The sequence below is a fragment of the Desmodus rotundus genome, chromosome 4, assembly GCF_022682495.2.
Source record: "Desmodus rotundus isolate HL8 chromosome 4, HLdesRot8A.1, whole genome shotgun sequence".
NCBI lineage: Eukaryota > Metazoa > Chordata > Mammalia > Chiroptera > Phyllostomidae > Desmodus > Desmodus rotundus.
Window position 1 is genome coordinate 144,634,136 of NC_071390.1, and position 14,236 is coordinate 144,648,371.

A 14,236-nucleotide genomic window follows, 5' to 3' on the forward strand; every position below is an offset into this window, starting at 1 on the left:
GGAGAATAATCTCCTTCAATTCTGTTCAGTGGTGGCCAAGAGAGCCAGGCACAGACTGCTGGAGGGGCCTTCTGCTGGAGGTTCTCCGGGCTTGTCTCATCTCACATGCCGACCCATTGTCCCTACGGGCTTCCCTTCTCTACCTCAGGGGCATGACTGCAGCACTCCCCTCTCTGGGCTGGACATCCTCACACAGGTCCCAGGGCAGAGATACCCCGTTGTTCACCAGACTTTCTTAACACTCATTTTGAACACACTCACTTATGAAGCTGGGCACCAGGAAATAACCACTCAACTTTACAACCACAAAAGAAAGCATGAATCACTCCTGAAGCATCTTTCCATACAGGTGAAAATAGCAGGAGTCCCACCCCCTCACCTCACAGAATACTACTTGAATGACAGGTTGCAGTATCTTGCAAATTAAAAAAAAATTACAATGGTCACTTTCATAATATTATTAATTCTTTTATTCTATAAAGTTGTTCATTCTAAAGGTCTTACAGTGAAAATGGAACAAATCACTTACCTTGTAACTTTTTAGTCTGATGAAATCAACCTTCATAGAGACGAATCTATCTGAATTTCGACTGATGTTCTTCAGGTGTTCTACAAGATCAGCACAGAACTTGTAACCCCCTTTAAGCACACACAAGACCATGATGTCACAGCAGCCTATGTCTTTCATAATATCTTTAGCCAGCCGTTCAGTTCTGAAAGAAGGAATTAAAAAGATGTATTAAAGCATAACTACTGCTATTTTTGTTCTTTTTAGCAAAACACATGATGCACCATACATACTAGATTACAAAGGAGGATGTGGAGAAGAGCTTGGGAGACAGAAGCCGACAGATAAAGAAGCTTTGTTAAAGTTGGACAATGAGAGAGTGTTCAAAACATATTTTTGATAATCACATCATCAATAGCACAGTATTGCTCCTGTGTGTCACAAAAATTATTAAGGTGAAATATATAGTCAAAGATCAGGGATGCTGTTATTTTATCACCACCACCAAGCCTGGTTGTTAACCTTAATGCTACGATGGTATTTGCTGATATTATGCTTATTTTATGGCAGAGAAAAAGGAAATGGAGGATGACTCACCCACCTTACAACGTTAGAGGAGACTGGAGGAAAAGTCAAGCCCTCCGTAACTATCAAGAGAATAACATTTGCCTTACATTTCACAAAGATAGCACATTACCTATGTGAAAGGTGCGCCAGAATACAACTCCAGCAGGCACTGTTTCCACGGGATGCAAAGTGGACGATGCCTCCTGGAGTTACACAATGATGGAACCTTGGGTTGCACCCAATACCTAATCTGGAACTGCCACTGTGTTTTTTTCTAATTGTTTCATGTCTAGAAATCCACTGCCCATGTACCTGCTCAATATTAAAACCTTGAACAGAGGCCGGATCTAAGGTACATACTTTAAAAAAACATCCCATGGGCACCTTAAATAGAAATAGATTTAAAGTAAATAAAGTGAGTGATCTAAACATATATATATATATAAAACTTTATATGACCTACATGTATAATTACATAATTCATTTTTATATATTATATATATTAGATCCCTCTTTTGTTTTATTTTTGAAAAATTTTTAAGTTAATGAAAATTTTTTTCAATTGCAGCTGACACACAATATTACATCAGTTTCAGGTGTACAGCATGGTGATTACACGTCTATATAATTTACAAGGTGATCACCCCCGTAAGTCTAGTGCCCATCTGACACTATGTGTTGTAATACATCATGATTTCAATATTACTGACTACACTCCCAGTGCCGTACTTTACATTCCTGTGACTGTTTTAATAACTGGCAATTTTTACTTTTAATCCCTTCACCATTTTTACCCCATTATAAATGCTCTATATAAGCGTGTGTATACACACGGTTTCAAGCTCAGAATATGATCATCAAAAAATGTACATCAGCATGCCAGATATTCTATATAAAGGGACATTTGTTTCCAGCATGCTGGAGTGAGGAGGTCAATACATCCTCTCCACAAACAGCAACTATAAAACTGTCTAAAAAAAACAAAACAAAACATTTCAGGACTCTGGAAATCAACCAAAGGCATACAACAACATGAGAACCATTTATTCATGAAAACATTGAACACTGGGTAGAAACAGAGCAAGTCTATGGATTCTTGCCCAAGAAAGCCCCCATTGTGCCCCTTAGCCATCCCCCCAAACTCTGCTGTTCGACCAGGTAGCTCAGCCAGGGTGGGGCACTGCCAGAGAGAGTTCACCTGACTGGGAGCATTGTCAGCTGAAATGGCTTTCTTGGCAGCATGTGCACAGGGAAGGCCAGTAGCTCCATTTTCCAGTATTTGCAGTCCTGTGTGAGCAACTAACTGGTTAGACCAGTCTGGGATTTGATAGGTAATTCCAGGAGGGTAGAGTCATAGGAGAGGGCTACACAATAAACTCTTTGCATATCCCAAGCTGACCAGGGCTATGTGTATGTCTAGCAGAGTCTAAAATGGGCCTAAGCTCCCCACACATCTCTGGATGATGGAGCCTGTAAGCATGTGCAGAGGAGAATGCCCAGTGGAATGCAAAAGCCAAGGAAGACTTGAAGAAGACTAGAAATTTGAATGTTTGCCAACCCCCCCACACATTTATCAGCAGAGAGCCTTACTGGCTCAAGGTGGTTAAGTACAACTTCTAAGCAATCTAAGGCTGAAGACTAAGCTATTCAGGCACAGGGGTGAACCTGAGAAAGTGAGTCTTAAAAATAAAAACAAGGCCCTGGCTGGTGTGGCTCACTCAATTGGAGTGTTGTCCCATAAACCGAAGTGTTACAAGTTCTATTCCCAGTCAGGGCACATGCCTAGGTTGCAGGTTCAGTCCCTCTTTGGGGCGTGTGCAAGAGGCAGGTAATCAATGTTTCTCTCTCACATCAATGTCTCTCTCCCTCTCTCTTTCCCTCCTTTCTCCTCTCTGTAAAATCAATAAGCATGTCCTTGGGTCAGGATAAAAAGCAAAAAAAAGAAAAGAAAAACTAGAAATAAACTGCACATCATCAAAGGCCACACATTGTGGGAGAGATATATTTCACAGAGTAGAAGACAAAAGAAAAAAAAAACAAAGTACAAGGGCAATGAATAGGAAATAGTTACATATAGGTAGATGTTAAACCAAATGTAACAATAATCATTTTAAATGTGAATGGTCTACATACAACAATTAAAAGGCAGAGGCTGTCAGAGTAGATAATAAAACAAACACTAATATATGTTGTCTACAAGAAACACACCTTAAATATAAAGACACAGATAGACTAAATGTAAAAAGATAAAGATATACAACACTAACATTAATCAAAAGGAAGCTAGAGTTGCTATATTAACTTCAGACAAAGCAAACTTCAGAGCAAGGAAATTAACAGGAATAAAGAGAAACATTACAAAATAATGAGGTCAATTCTCCAAGAAGACATAACAATCCTAACAACAGAGTGTCAAAACACTCCCAGAATTTCGAGAAGTAGATGAATCTACCATTGCATTTGGAGACTTCAAAACCCCATTCTCAGTAACTGACAGATCCAACAGACAGAAAACCAGTAAGGATAGAGTTGAACTGAAAAGTACCATATCGACTAGGTCTAATTAACATTTATAGAATAACTCCATCTAACATTCTTCTCAAAAGATGTCAATAAGAAAATAAAAAGACAAGCCACAGAAGGAGATAAAGGATTTGCACCCAGAAAATATAAAGAACTCCTACAACTAACTCAATAAGATGACAAGCCACCCAACTTAAAAATGGGCAAAAAACTTAAATAGACATCTCTCCAAAGAAGACATTTAATAACTATGTTAGTTATATAATAACTAACATGCACACTAACCATTAGGAACATGCAAATTAAAACCATGAGATACTCTTGTATATCCACTTGAGTGGCTATAATCAGAAGGACTGACAATGCTAAATGTTGGCAACTGTGTGGAGAAACTGGCAACCTCATACATTGCTGGTGCAATGTAAAATGGAAGAGCCTCTCTGGGAAATAATTCGCAGTTTCTCACACTTACCATAAAACTCAGAATTCTACTCCAAGGAATCCATCCAAGAGAAATGAAAAGACATATCTACACAAAGAATGTTGATGGAAGCATTATTCATTGTAGCCAAAAACTAGAAATCCAAATATCTACCAACCGGTGCATCAATAATCAAGTATTCTATAATTTAATTTACAAGAAATGTCCCAGAAAAGATTAAGTTTCTAGAGAAATAAATCAGAGTAGTGATTGTCTAATGCAAGGGTAGGAACAAAGAGCAAACAAATTCTTTGAAATGATAGAAATATTGTAAAATGATGGTAGTAATGCCTGCCCAACCATAAAATTTTACTAAAAAAAAATCATTACATCTTTTACCTACAGTGGGTAAATTCTGTTGTATGTAAATTGTATTATAATGAATTCATTTTAAAGGTGGGATGGACAATCCTGGGACCCACCCCAGACCATTGAATCAGAATTGCTGGACATAAAGCTTAAGAATATTCATTTTAACAAGTTCACTGATTCTCCTGTACAGGGATCTGGCTTCAGATAACCGTACCAGGAATCAATCATGTGCTAGATTAGGATGCAATTAATTTAAACCATAAAATTCAGGTGAGAAAAGTAGGAATTTGTTTAAGCCAGGGGGTTCAAAACTGATGGTGAGAAAAAACTCTTCTGAGAGGCATGAAGTGGTGGAGTACAAAGACACCCAGCGCACAGCAGAAGTTGGTCTAATTGTTAAATTCAAGCAGGTTTCTTTCCTTGTTTCCCTAATTTCCATGCATTTAAATATGAATTGTGAATAGAAAGATTTAGCAATTTGGGAGATGCAAAGTTTTCAAGTTTATTTGATCATGAAATATTTTTTGCCCTGTGACAATTAGAACTTTTATTACATAGAAAGCCATCTTAGGCTATGAGAAACACCAAACTAGACCTTATTTTAATAATATACTGTAGCTTGAAAGAAAATACACAATATTCAAGCCTTATCCAGTGCAAAATTTTAGAATTTGAGTGGAAGAATGCCATTTCCTTTTGCTTACAAATAGAAATTGATAGATAAATATCCTGGGAATATTAATCACCTAGTCTATTTCAACCTTTCTTTTGGCTGAGGTCCTATTTCATAAAGTTAAACTTTAATTCAGCACATAACAGATTTAAAAAATAGGGGCAGACATTTATGTTTAAGGAAAAGGTAGGGTGGGAACCCAAAGCCCCTATTTGCTCCTACTCCCCAGGACCTCCCTCACCCTAATTTTTGGGTCTCTGAAGAATCTCTGATTCCTGGGAATGCCCTGTGAAATTCGTGAAGCTTGCTTTCCATATAAATGTGAAGGCTTAAGTATTTGACCTTTGTACAGAAATTAGAGGGACATGGAAATGTAATTGTCTGGCCACTAAGACCATTTTCTGAAAGGGACATGACCTATAAATCCCGGAAAGGGACATGGCACTCGTGGTGGCTGAACTGTAGGGGGCTCTCTGAAAATCATGGGCCAAACGGGTGACATAGAGGCTTGGAACAGGAGGGAAAATGTCGGCTTTAGGAAAACCAAACAGCTAGGAAGGAGCCAGAGGATATCTATGTAGACGTGATCAGAAAGAACTAGAAATAGTATTCTAGTAAGAGATCTGTGCAGATCTTTTTAAGCTACAAATATATCTATTCCCAAAACTTGACCCCTGGCTAGACAATACACAATATTCAAGTCTTATCCAGTGCGCACAGACTGGTCGACCTATGATACCTTACTTGCTCGAAAATAAATGCAAGTTTCAGGAAAAGCTGTTGCTTTAGGGGTGTGTCCCACGCAGACAAAGGTCATCTCTTAACTCTCCCTGGTTAACTCAAGAGTTTAAAATATGTGAGACAAAGGTCCTTGTGTGAGAAGAATTTTCATCAGTTTGTCCAGCACATTGTTGTCTTGAAGCTTTTATAGTGCTAATACTTTATGTGTGTGTATATATATATATCCTTTTTACTGTTTTCCCTGAACCAATGTCCAGGTAAACAGTTCGATTAAAGCACAGATTCCCTTTCTTTCAAATTATCTGTCCTAAAAAGTGCTGTCTACCACTGCATGAAAGAGATCCACGTATAGGGCCCTAAGGTATATCGCATGATTCATACAAGACACAGCTGGCCCAAGGCAGGACAGAGCCCGGCACAGGAAGTAACACTCACCTGTCCACAATGATGCCATGAGGTATGAGGACGTACTCCAAATCTCCATAGTAGTGCTGTGGGTATGTGAATAAGTTCAAGTCATACCCTGGCCAATCATCCATTATCTGCAAATCAAATTATTTTGGTTATGGTATTTTTCATTGGCGATTTACTTTTAAAACATAAATTTTAAAAAAGTATCATTTGAAAAACAGAATAACACTGAAACCAGAGTGGGTCCTATGATCAATATGGCATTAAATTATATTCTGTTAACCTATGAAAAGCTCAGTGGGACAAGGTAATGTTTCATCCAGCCTGATAAAGGACCTAGTACTGGAAGTGAACAGAGTACACACTCCATTCTGAACTCTTGGCATCAGACAGTAAAAATATATACTCAGTGTCTTATAACTAACCTGACAGTATTGTTTGAAAAAGTACATACATATATATATAATCTATAATCTATAGATTATACATATATAGATTATAGATTATATAATATAGATTATAGATTATATAGACTAATATATAGATTATATATAATCTATACTTAAATTATAAATGTTACCATGACTATGAGTTTATATAACATTATATTTGTAATTATATTAATATCTACACTATATCATATATTACTATATTATTATCTATACTATTACATTTCTAAGCATTGTATATGCCTCGTGTGCCTGGGAAAGATTACCTATTGAAATTACATGTTTCCAGGGATTAGTGTAGACCCACACTTCTATGTCATCTAGTCCTTCTAGTGAAGACTTCTATAGGATTTACTATGGTGGAAACTGAAGTCAGTCTTACTGGGAAACAGTTGCTCCAAAAAACTGGCCTATTCAGGCACTGGGGAGACTGCTAGCAAGGCTTCCTCTTGTTTAGGATGGGATGTACAAGTTTTATGGTTAAAATGGTAAAGAAGTGAGAGAGAAAATGAAGGTGAAGGTGTTATTTTTACTTTTGGATCTTCAGGAAAGGATGCTACATGACAGTTCCAATGCACTCAAACCACACCATGACTGCACTGCTGATTCTGGCTCTTTACCTACTCCTGCACTTCCATCAGACTCCTCTGTGCCCCTTTCAGCTTTCCAGGATTTTCATAATGTAGACCTACCCTAATTTTCCAGCCCAATTCCCTAAGCTACCTCCTTCCTGTCCTCCAATTAGTCTTCGGCCATCTTCTTTCCCAGCTCTGAGTCCTGTTCATCCGTCTTGCATCTATACCCTCTCCCTCTCTTCCTCCTCTGTCTCTGTATCCCAAGCTCAGCTCCCTCTGGGGAAGCTCAGGTCAGGCCCCACTTCTTTCTGGAGGCTTTGATGCCTGCTCCCATCCTCTGATCTTCTTTCTTGGACTCATGATGCCTCTCATAGCTGTCTGTTTTCCTAGAGGCTCCAATTCAGCCTCCTTGAGAAGACGCCTGTGCCTTCCAGCCTCTGGCTCACTCAGTCTGGTTTGGTTTTTGTTGTTTTAGAACCCACTTGGACTTCATTTAATGATGGGACATTCTCCTGCTTTCCATTTTTCTCCTCACTCAAGACTTGAAACCAGTTCTTTTTGCTCAAGTTTTGGAAAGGCAATTTATGGTCCAGCCCCCACCTGCTCCCAGTCAGGGTGTGTATGGCAGGCAACCAATTGATGTTTCCCTCTCACATCAATGTCTTTTTCTGTCTCTCTCCCTTCCTCTCTTCCTCTCTCCCTAGAAGCAATGAGGGTTAAAACAAGCAAAAATGCACTTCATATTGTAGCAGTCTTCTGCTCAGATTTTTTCAAGGGCTTCCCATTTCCCTGAGTACAATCCAGAGTTCTCACCGTGCTTCCCTCTCTGACTCATCCCCAAGCTCACTCTTCATCCCTCACTCTGCTTCGGCCACTGACCTCCTTGCTGATCCTTCAATGTGCCAAACATGCTTTTGCTCCAAGAGTGTTGTACTTGACATTTTTTCCACCTACAATACACTTCCCCTAGATATCAACATGGCTTACCTTTCACTTCCTTCAAGTCTCCATGCAGATGTCCCCTACACAGAGAGGTCTGCCCCAACCACCTATATAAAATAGCACCCACCTCCTCCCTGCTCATCCTTATCTGTCTCTTGTCCAGCTTTACTTTCCTTCATAGCATGTATGCCCACTGGATGTGACATGTTGTGTGCGTGTGTGTGTGAGTGTGTGTGTGTGTTTTGTCTTGTCTCCTCCCACTGGAATATTAGCTCCTTCTGGCAAAGACTTTGTCTTATTCATGGTTGAATCTCCAGTGCCCAGAACACTGACCTGGAATATGGTAGGTATTCAAAAATGTTAAATGGGTGTATGAATGACACAGTCTCCACCATGGATTACCCAATACTACCTGACCTCCAACCTCAATGCTCACTCGTTACATTGTGATAAAGAGCACCACTGTTCAAGGACATGAAAATTCATACCTACCAGGGGCAGACTAATACCAAAAGGTGCATGTCATCTGCATATTTGAAGAGTATCACATTTGCTCTGCCTCTACCAGCAAACTGACTGGGTGTAACTGTTGACTTTGCACAGAGCAGCTCTGGCTTCCATCCCTGAGAACCCCTTGGACCTGCTGTAACCATCAATAGCACAGTGCTGTTCAGAGCCTGAACCACCAGCTGTTCATGAACAGCTTTCAGAAGATCCGCTGGCAGGCCAAGGTACAGACCAGACAGGGGTTGTGACCAGCACTGGGGAGATCATCCAATTGCACAGCACTTTCTGGCTCCTCTTCTAGACCACACATTAACCACTCTACTTCTGGGAGCCCTCCTATGTGGTGGCATCATTAACTAATGGTTACCTGAACCCATTCCTCCCACCAGGCAAATCCTCTACTGCCCTCTGCTCGGGCTAACTCTCAGCAATGACGCTCCACTCCATGTTCTAGAGCTCACCTCTGAACTCACAAGCTGTCATGTTAGGGAAATTGCTTACCCTCTCTGAGATTCAGTTTCCCCCTCCTTTAAATAAGACATACTCTCATATAAAGCCTATGGACAGGGTAGTTGTGAGGATTAAAGCTTAGAACAGATAATGTACAGAGTTCTTAGTACTTCCTGATGTATGTGTTTAATAAATGATGCCAAAAAAGAATGATAAGAAAATTACAAATTAAACCAACTTATAGATGAAAACTATAATGGTAATCCATAGCTCAGAGGCAGATGGAGTAATGGTCAAGAGCACAGACTTACAGGTCCAACACACCTGGAGGTGAGTTTGCTGTGAGAACTCGGGCACTTTAACTTCTCTGAGTCCCAATGTACTCATCTATAAAGTGGCGTCAATGCCTGCCTCATATGGTTATTATGAGGAGTAAATGAGATACATAATGGTATAAAACTCTTACAGCCATATCCAGTGTGTAGTACTTATGCAACAAATGTTAACCGTTTAGGTGTACTGAAACATCAGTCGCTTACTTACAAATGATATGTTTTAACAAATTCAAAGAAGTGCCTCAAATCTACTGGCAGCGGTCTCATTACTTTGGTTAAAGCTGTAAATGTAAAAGCAGAAGAAATGTATTTCTCTAAAGATATTCTATAATCAAAACTGGCCTAATTTCCAATGGGTCTGGAATAGTGAGTTTTCCTCATTGAGATAAACGACAACGAGAGATAAAGGAACTACGGGTTTGCCCTTTGTTATCCTTAATGTTGCATGCAGACTGCATTGGAAAGTAGTCCTAAACCTGAGGGAATGGAAACCGCTGTGAACTGTAGATAATTATGTTATTAATCTGCTTTAAAAAAATCAAAACAAGAAGTCTTTAAATAGTTTCAGTATCACAGATAACATGCTCTAATTTTATTCAGAACAATGTTTTCTCTGTTCAAAGATGAAAAACTCGGCCAAGCTGGAGAAGTGACAAACACATTAACTGAGCCATTTTATACAACATCAAATTCCGGAACTCATTCCAATTCTCTTTTTCTCACTTGAAGATATATTGAAAACCTTCTTTCTAAGTCATTAAAAAGTATATATATATATATATATAAAATTAGAGTATTTCTTGCATTATTTTTCAAGTGGTTTTCATCAAGAGGAAAATAGTTTGGAAACATACAAAATGTGAATTTCTGCTCTTCTCTGCTGCTACGACCCTCACATTGGGTCCCACTCTCCCCTTCAGGCAGCGACCATGGCTGCTGCCAATTTCAGGCTCAGGGGTACCTCTCCACCATCAAAGAGAAAGGGAGTCTAGGCCCTCCGCTCTGTTTCCAAGAATCCCACACCTGAACATCAACACACTGAACTCTGAGTTTGCCTTGTCTGCCTATGTCCAACTTGAGGTCAATCTAATTATCCTGAAATCTATGGGAGAAAATGATGTAAATGCAGGAAATATTTCTATTATACACTGATTATTTCCAACCAAGGTAGGCCCTCTCACCGCTTCCCTGCATCTTCCACAAAATTACCTTGCTTTTGAGAGGTCTTCTTTTGACACAAATAGATTGGGTTATTTACACAGTTCCATTATTTGCTTTCTAGACTTTAACAATCTACCTCATTCCTTTTTAAGAGTATCTATTATTAAATAGTAGTGCTATTATTTTCACCATTCTGCTGATGGGATGGATGACTTTTTTTTTTAACTAATAACTTTGTAAATGTTAAATGCAATGGCCACTTTTCCATCTTGATCCTACTAGCTTTTCATAGTATCTGATACTCTTAATGACCTCTTGGCCCCTCACCCTCCGGGCACCTACCAGTCTTCCTGCTCTTTCCTACTTTGCTCCCCATTCTTGGTCTCTTTATCTGTCTCCTCCTGGACATTCTGCCTCTTACATTTGGGACTTTCCAGGTTTCTACCTGTAACGGTAGTTTTTAATTTTTTTTTCCATTTTCATTGGGCATCCCTATCCAGTCCCAAGCATCAGATATTTTTCTACTTGCTGATGATTTCCAAATATATTCACTCACTCTCCTAAATTCCAAATACGAATTTCAAATCGCCTACAATGCATCCTGAACTACAGGCCCTACGGCCACTACAGACTTCATCTGCCAGAACGGAACTTATTTTCCCTTCTACATTTTCATCCCCCAACCCCAACCCCAGCTCCAGGCCTGACCATTCTCTCCATGGCAACTGGAGTGACTTTTCAAAAAAATTATTTATTTTTTAATTGAATTTATTGGGGTGATATTGGTTAATAAAATTATATAGGTGTACCTTTTTATAATACATCATCTGCATATTGTATAGTGTGTTCATCACCCCAAGTCAAGTCTGCTTGCACACAGTGACATTTTAAAAGCATAAATTGGGTATAAAAATTTCTTCTCAGGATGTAATGATTTCTTAGCACTTGGTATCTGCTGTCTTGAGTACTCTGCTTCAGAGTCTTCTCATGGCTACGTCCTGCTTACTCCTCAGAGGGTGGCTCAAATGTCATGGAAAAGAGGCCATCCTGACTGCCTGAGCAAAAAGCAGTGCTCCCCAGCCCTGCTGCCATCACCATCGCTTTGTTCTCCTCTTCCCTTCATACTGCACATATCACTATCTGAAACTGTCCTCTTTATTTATTTGCTCTCATGCTGCCTGCCTACCTCCTTTCTCTGGAACGTGAACTCCAGGAAGACAGGGCTTTGTCTTGTTCCCTGCTGTAGCCCTAGAGCCTAGAACACTGCCTGGGACCCCGCATAATAGTCAACGTGTGTGGAATGAATAAATACATGAACTTCCACTCCTTTAAGAACAAAGGCCCCGCTGTTAAATTAAAAACTGAGCAAGACATTTTAACCTGAAGGGTTCTGTTTCAGTGTGAGGTGTTTCCTTCCCCAATCCACTTACTCATGCAGAACACTCATAATCACAGATTATCTGGGTGATCTCTGAAAAAGAATATTAATGTAGTAAATTGCCCCTCCACCCTGCCACCCTCACCACCGTTTTACATTAAACTCGACACAGTAACAACTGCCACCTCCTACAGAAATCATTCTCCATGGGAGCTACCAGCGGACGCCTGTGGCCACAGAGCAAGACCTGATTTGACTCCAGGACTTTGAAAGAGGGGTGCCCTCTGGTCGACTCCTGGGAAGATTATCAGGGATACAGACGCTCTGGTCTGAGAACCGATCTTCCTGCATCCTCCCCTCGGGTCACACTACTACGTATTTTACATACATCCTCTCCAGATCACTCAACGGACCTCTGGTGCTGTATCCCTTTTGCAGAAGAGGAAACTGACACTCCAGAGGCGCTAGCTTGTCTGGAGCTTGGGCCGAGGCCCCATAGACAGGGTACCAGCGCAGGTTCCATCTGCTTGAGCTACTTTATTTCCTAGCTGCCCTCGAGAATCCTCAGTACTTTTTTGCAAAACAAAACGAGAGGCCCGAGCTGCAGAGCTCAGTAGGAAGCACAAAGGGAAGGAAAGGCCCCCAAAGGTCGCCAGTTGAGGTCTTCACAGACCCAACCCTCTCCCACTGGTGACTCTTGGAGGCTGGCCGGAGTGGGGACCGGCATGACATAGGCTTAACGTTGGAGGAGCGGATTCCGGGGCAGGGAAGGGAGGATAGAGGGAGGACACTGAGAACACCGGGTGAAGGGGTGCTAAGTGTTTGGTCAGACTGAGCGCGGGGAGTGGGAAGCGGGGAGGGGAAGGTCGGGGTTTGAGGACAGAAGCGATCCCCGCCTGCAGGGAAGAACAAAGCTGTGGCCCGCCCTCACCCGAATGCACTTCAAGCACTGAACCTAAAGGGAGGGTGCCAAGAAGGGAGGGGAGGGGAGGGCGCGGAGAGCGCACGACTCAGCCCCGAAATCACTGGGGAGTTTGCATTTACCACTACGCCTCGCCCGTGGTCTGGCGCCTCCTCAATGCTCCCGGCCATGTTTCTCCCAGGGAGAGCGGGAAGGAAAGACAGGAGCGGGAAGGATCTCGAAGCTGGGTGGGGTGGGGGCTGGGGCTGGGACTGAGGCCGCGGCCGCCCCGCCCCTCCACTGGCCGCAGGCTGAAAGGGGCGCGCGCCGCGGACCCGCTGCCTGGCCGGGCTCCAGCGTCTCCACCGCGGCGCCCCCTCCCCGATCTCCTCTCCCGGCGGGTTGTCTGGGCTGGGCTGCTGGGTCCGGAACGCCGGGTTGGAGCGCGGGGAGCAGCCGCGGAGCGGTGCCCGCTCCACCTGATCGCAGCCCCGGGCGCGTTCCTCGCCGGGGGAACGAGGCTGCCCACGGCTCGGTTTTTACAGGAAGAGAAAGTGCTGCCTAGTCCCTGCCTCCCTAAACTGTCGTCCCGGCTTCAGGCTCACGTCGTCCTTGCTCATTTTCTCGGGCTCTTTATCTCGAGTAAATCCGCGAAGGAGCCTGCGGTCTAGGACGTGGGGCTGTGCACGAAAGTCTCCCGACGGGTGTTTCCCGTCCTCGAACCGCCCAGCCGGGGCTTCGAAAGAGCCTGAGATGGCCTGTCCCTGGGACCGTTACGAATCCGGACTTTGAAACAGCGCCTTTCCTTAACCACACTCAGCCGGGGGAAGGCGGGGGAGGAAAGGGAGAGATTTCTATAACGTATCTGTCTTACCACTTTTTGTAAGAATATATGGTTAGATTTTGATTGTTTCCGGTTGCAGTTTTAGCAATCACGCTCCTCCGATTAGAAATCCTTTTATGAATCTTGTTAATTCAGCCCTAATCCTAGCCTTCCCGGAACCGAAGGTGCCCGGTCTTTGTCCGCTCCTCCAGCGCCCCGCTTTCCTCCATTACGCGTGCATTCATTCCCTGGTCTCCGCTGCCCGACCGCATCCTCTACGGCCCCGCCGCGGGGTTGCAGCCCTGAGCCGAATGAGGCCTCTGACTCAGGTGTCTCTAAAAGGCGATTTTGTTCATGTTTGGGCTCTGGCACAGGGCAGGGAAAGGGATGCTGATTTTGCCTGGTTTTAGCGTAAATTGTTGTCAATCAGTTAATGTCGCTCTAGGTTGGAAAAATATTGTGTCCTTCAGACTTGGTCCCTGGCGGTGCTCAGCACCGT

At 42.3% G+C, this 14,236-nt stretch overlaps 1 protein-coding gene across 4 annotated transcripts in view; it reads right to left on the bottom strand.

Annotated features, from left to right (window-relative positions):
• Positions 1-13,879, bottom strand: part of PRTFDC1 (phosphoribosyl transferase domain containing 1) — a 90,525-nt gene extending 76,646 nt beyond the window's left edge. For 2 of the 4 annotated variants that reach the window (XM_024576526.3, XM_053922913.2), the window contains exons 1-3: positions 13,058-13,209; positions 6,241-6,347; positions 530-713 (exon numbers count right to left, since the gene is read on the bottom strand). In XM_024576526.3, the coding sequence (XP_024432294.1) occupies positions 530-713; positions 6,241-6,347; positions 13,058-13,105 (339 nt within the window). In that variant the 5' untranslated portion in view covers positions 13,106-13,209. Of the gene's footprint in view, positions 1-529; positions 714-6,240; positions 6,348-13,057; positions 13,430-13,788 lie in introns of those variants that run through there. The other 2 variants (XM_024576537.4, XM_024576515.4) reach the window with 2 other exon arrangements.
• Between the last annotated feature and the right edge of the window lie 357 nt (positions 13,880-14,236).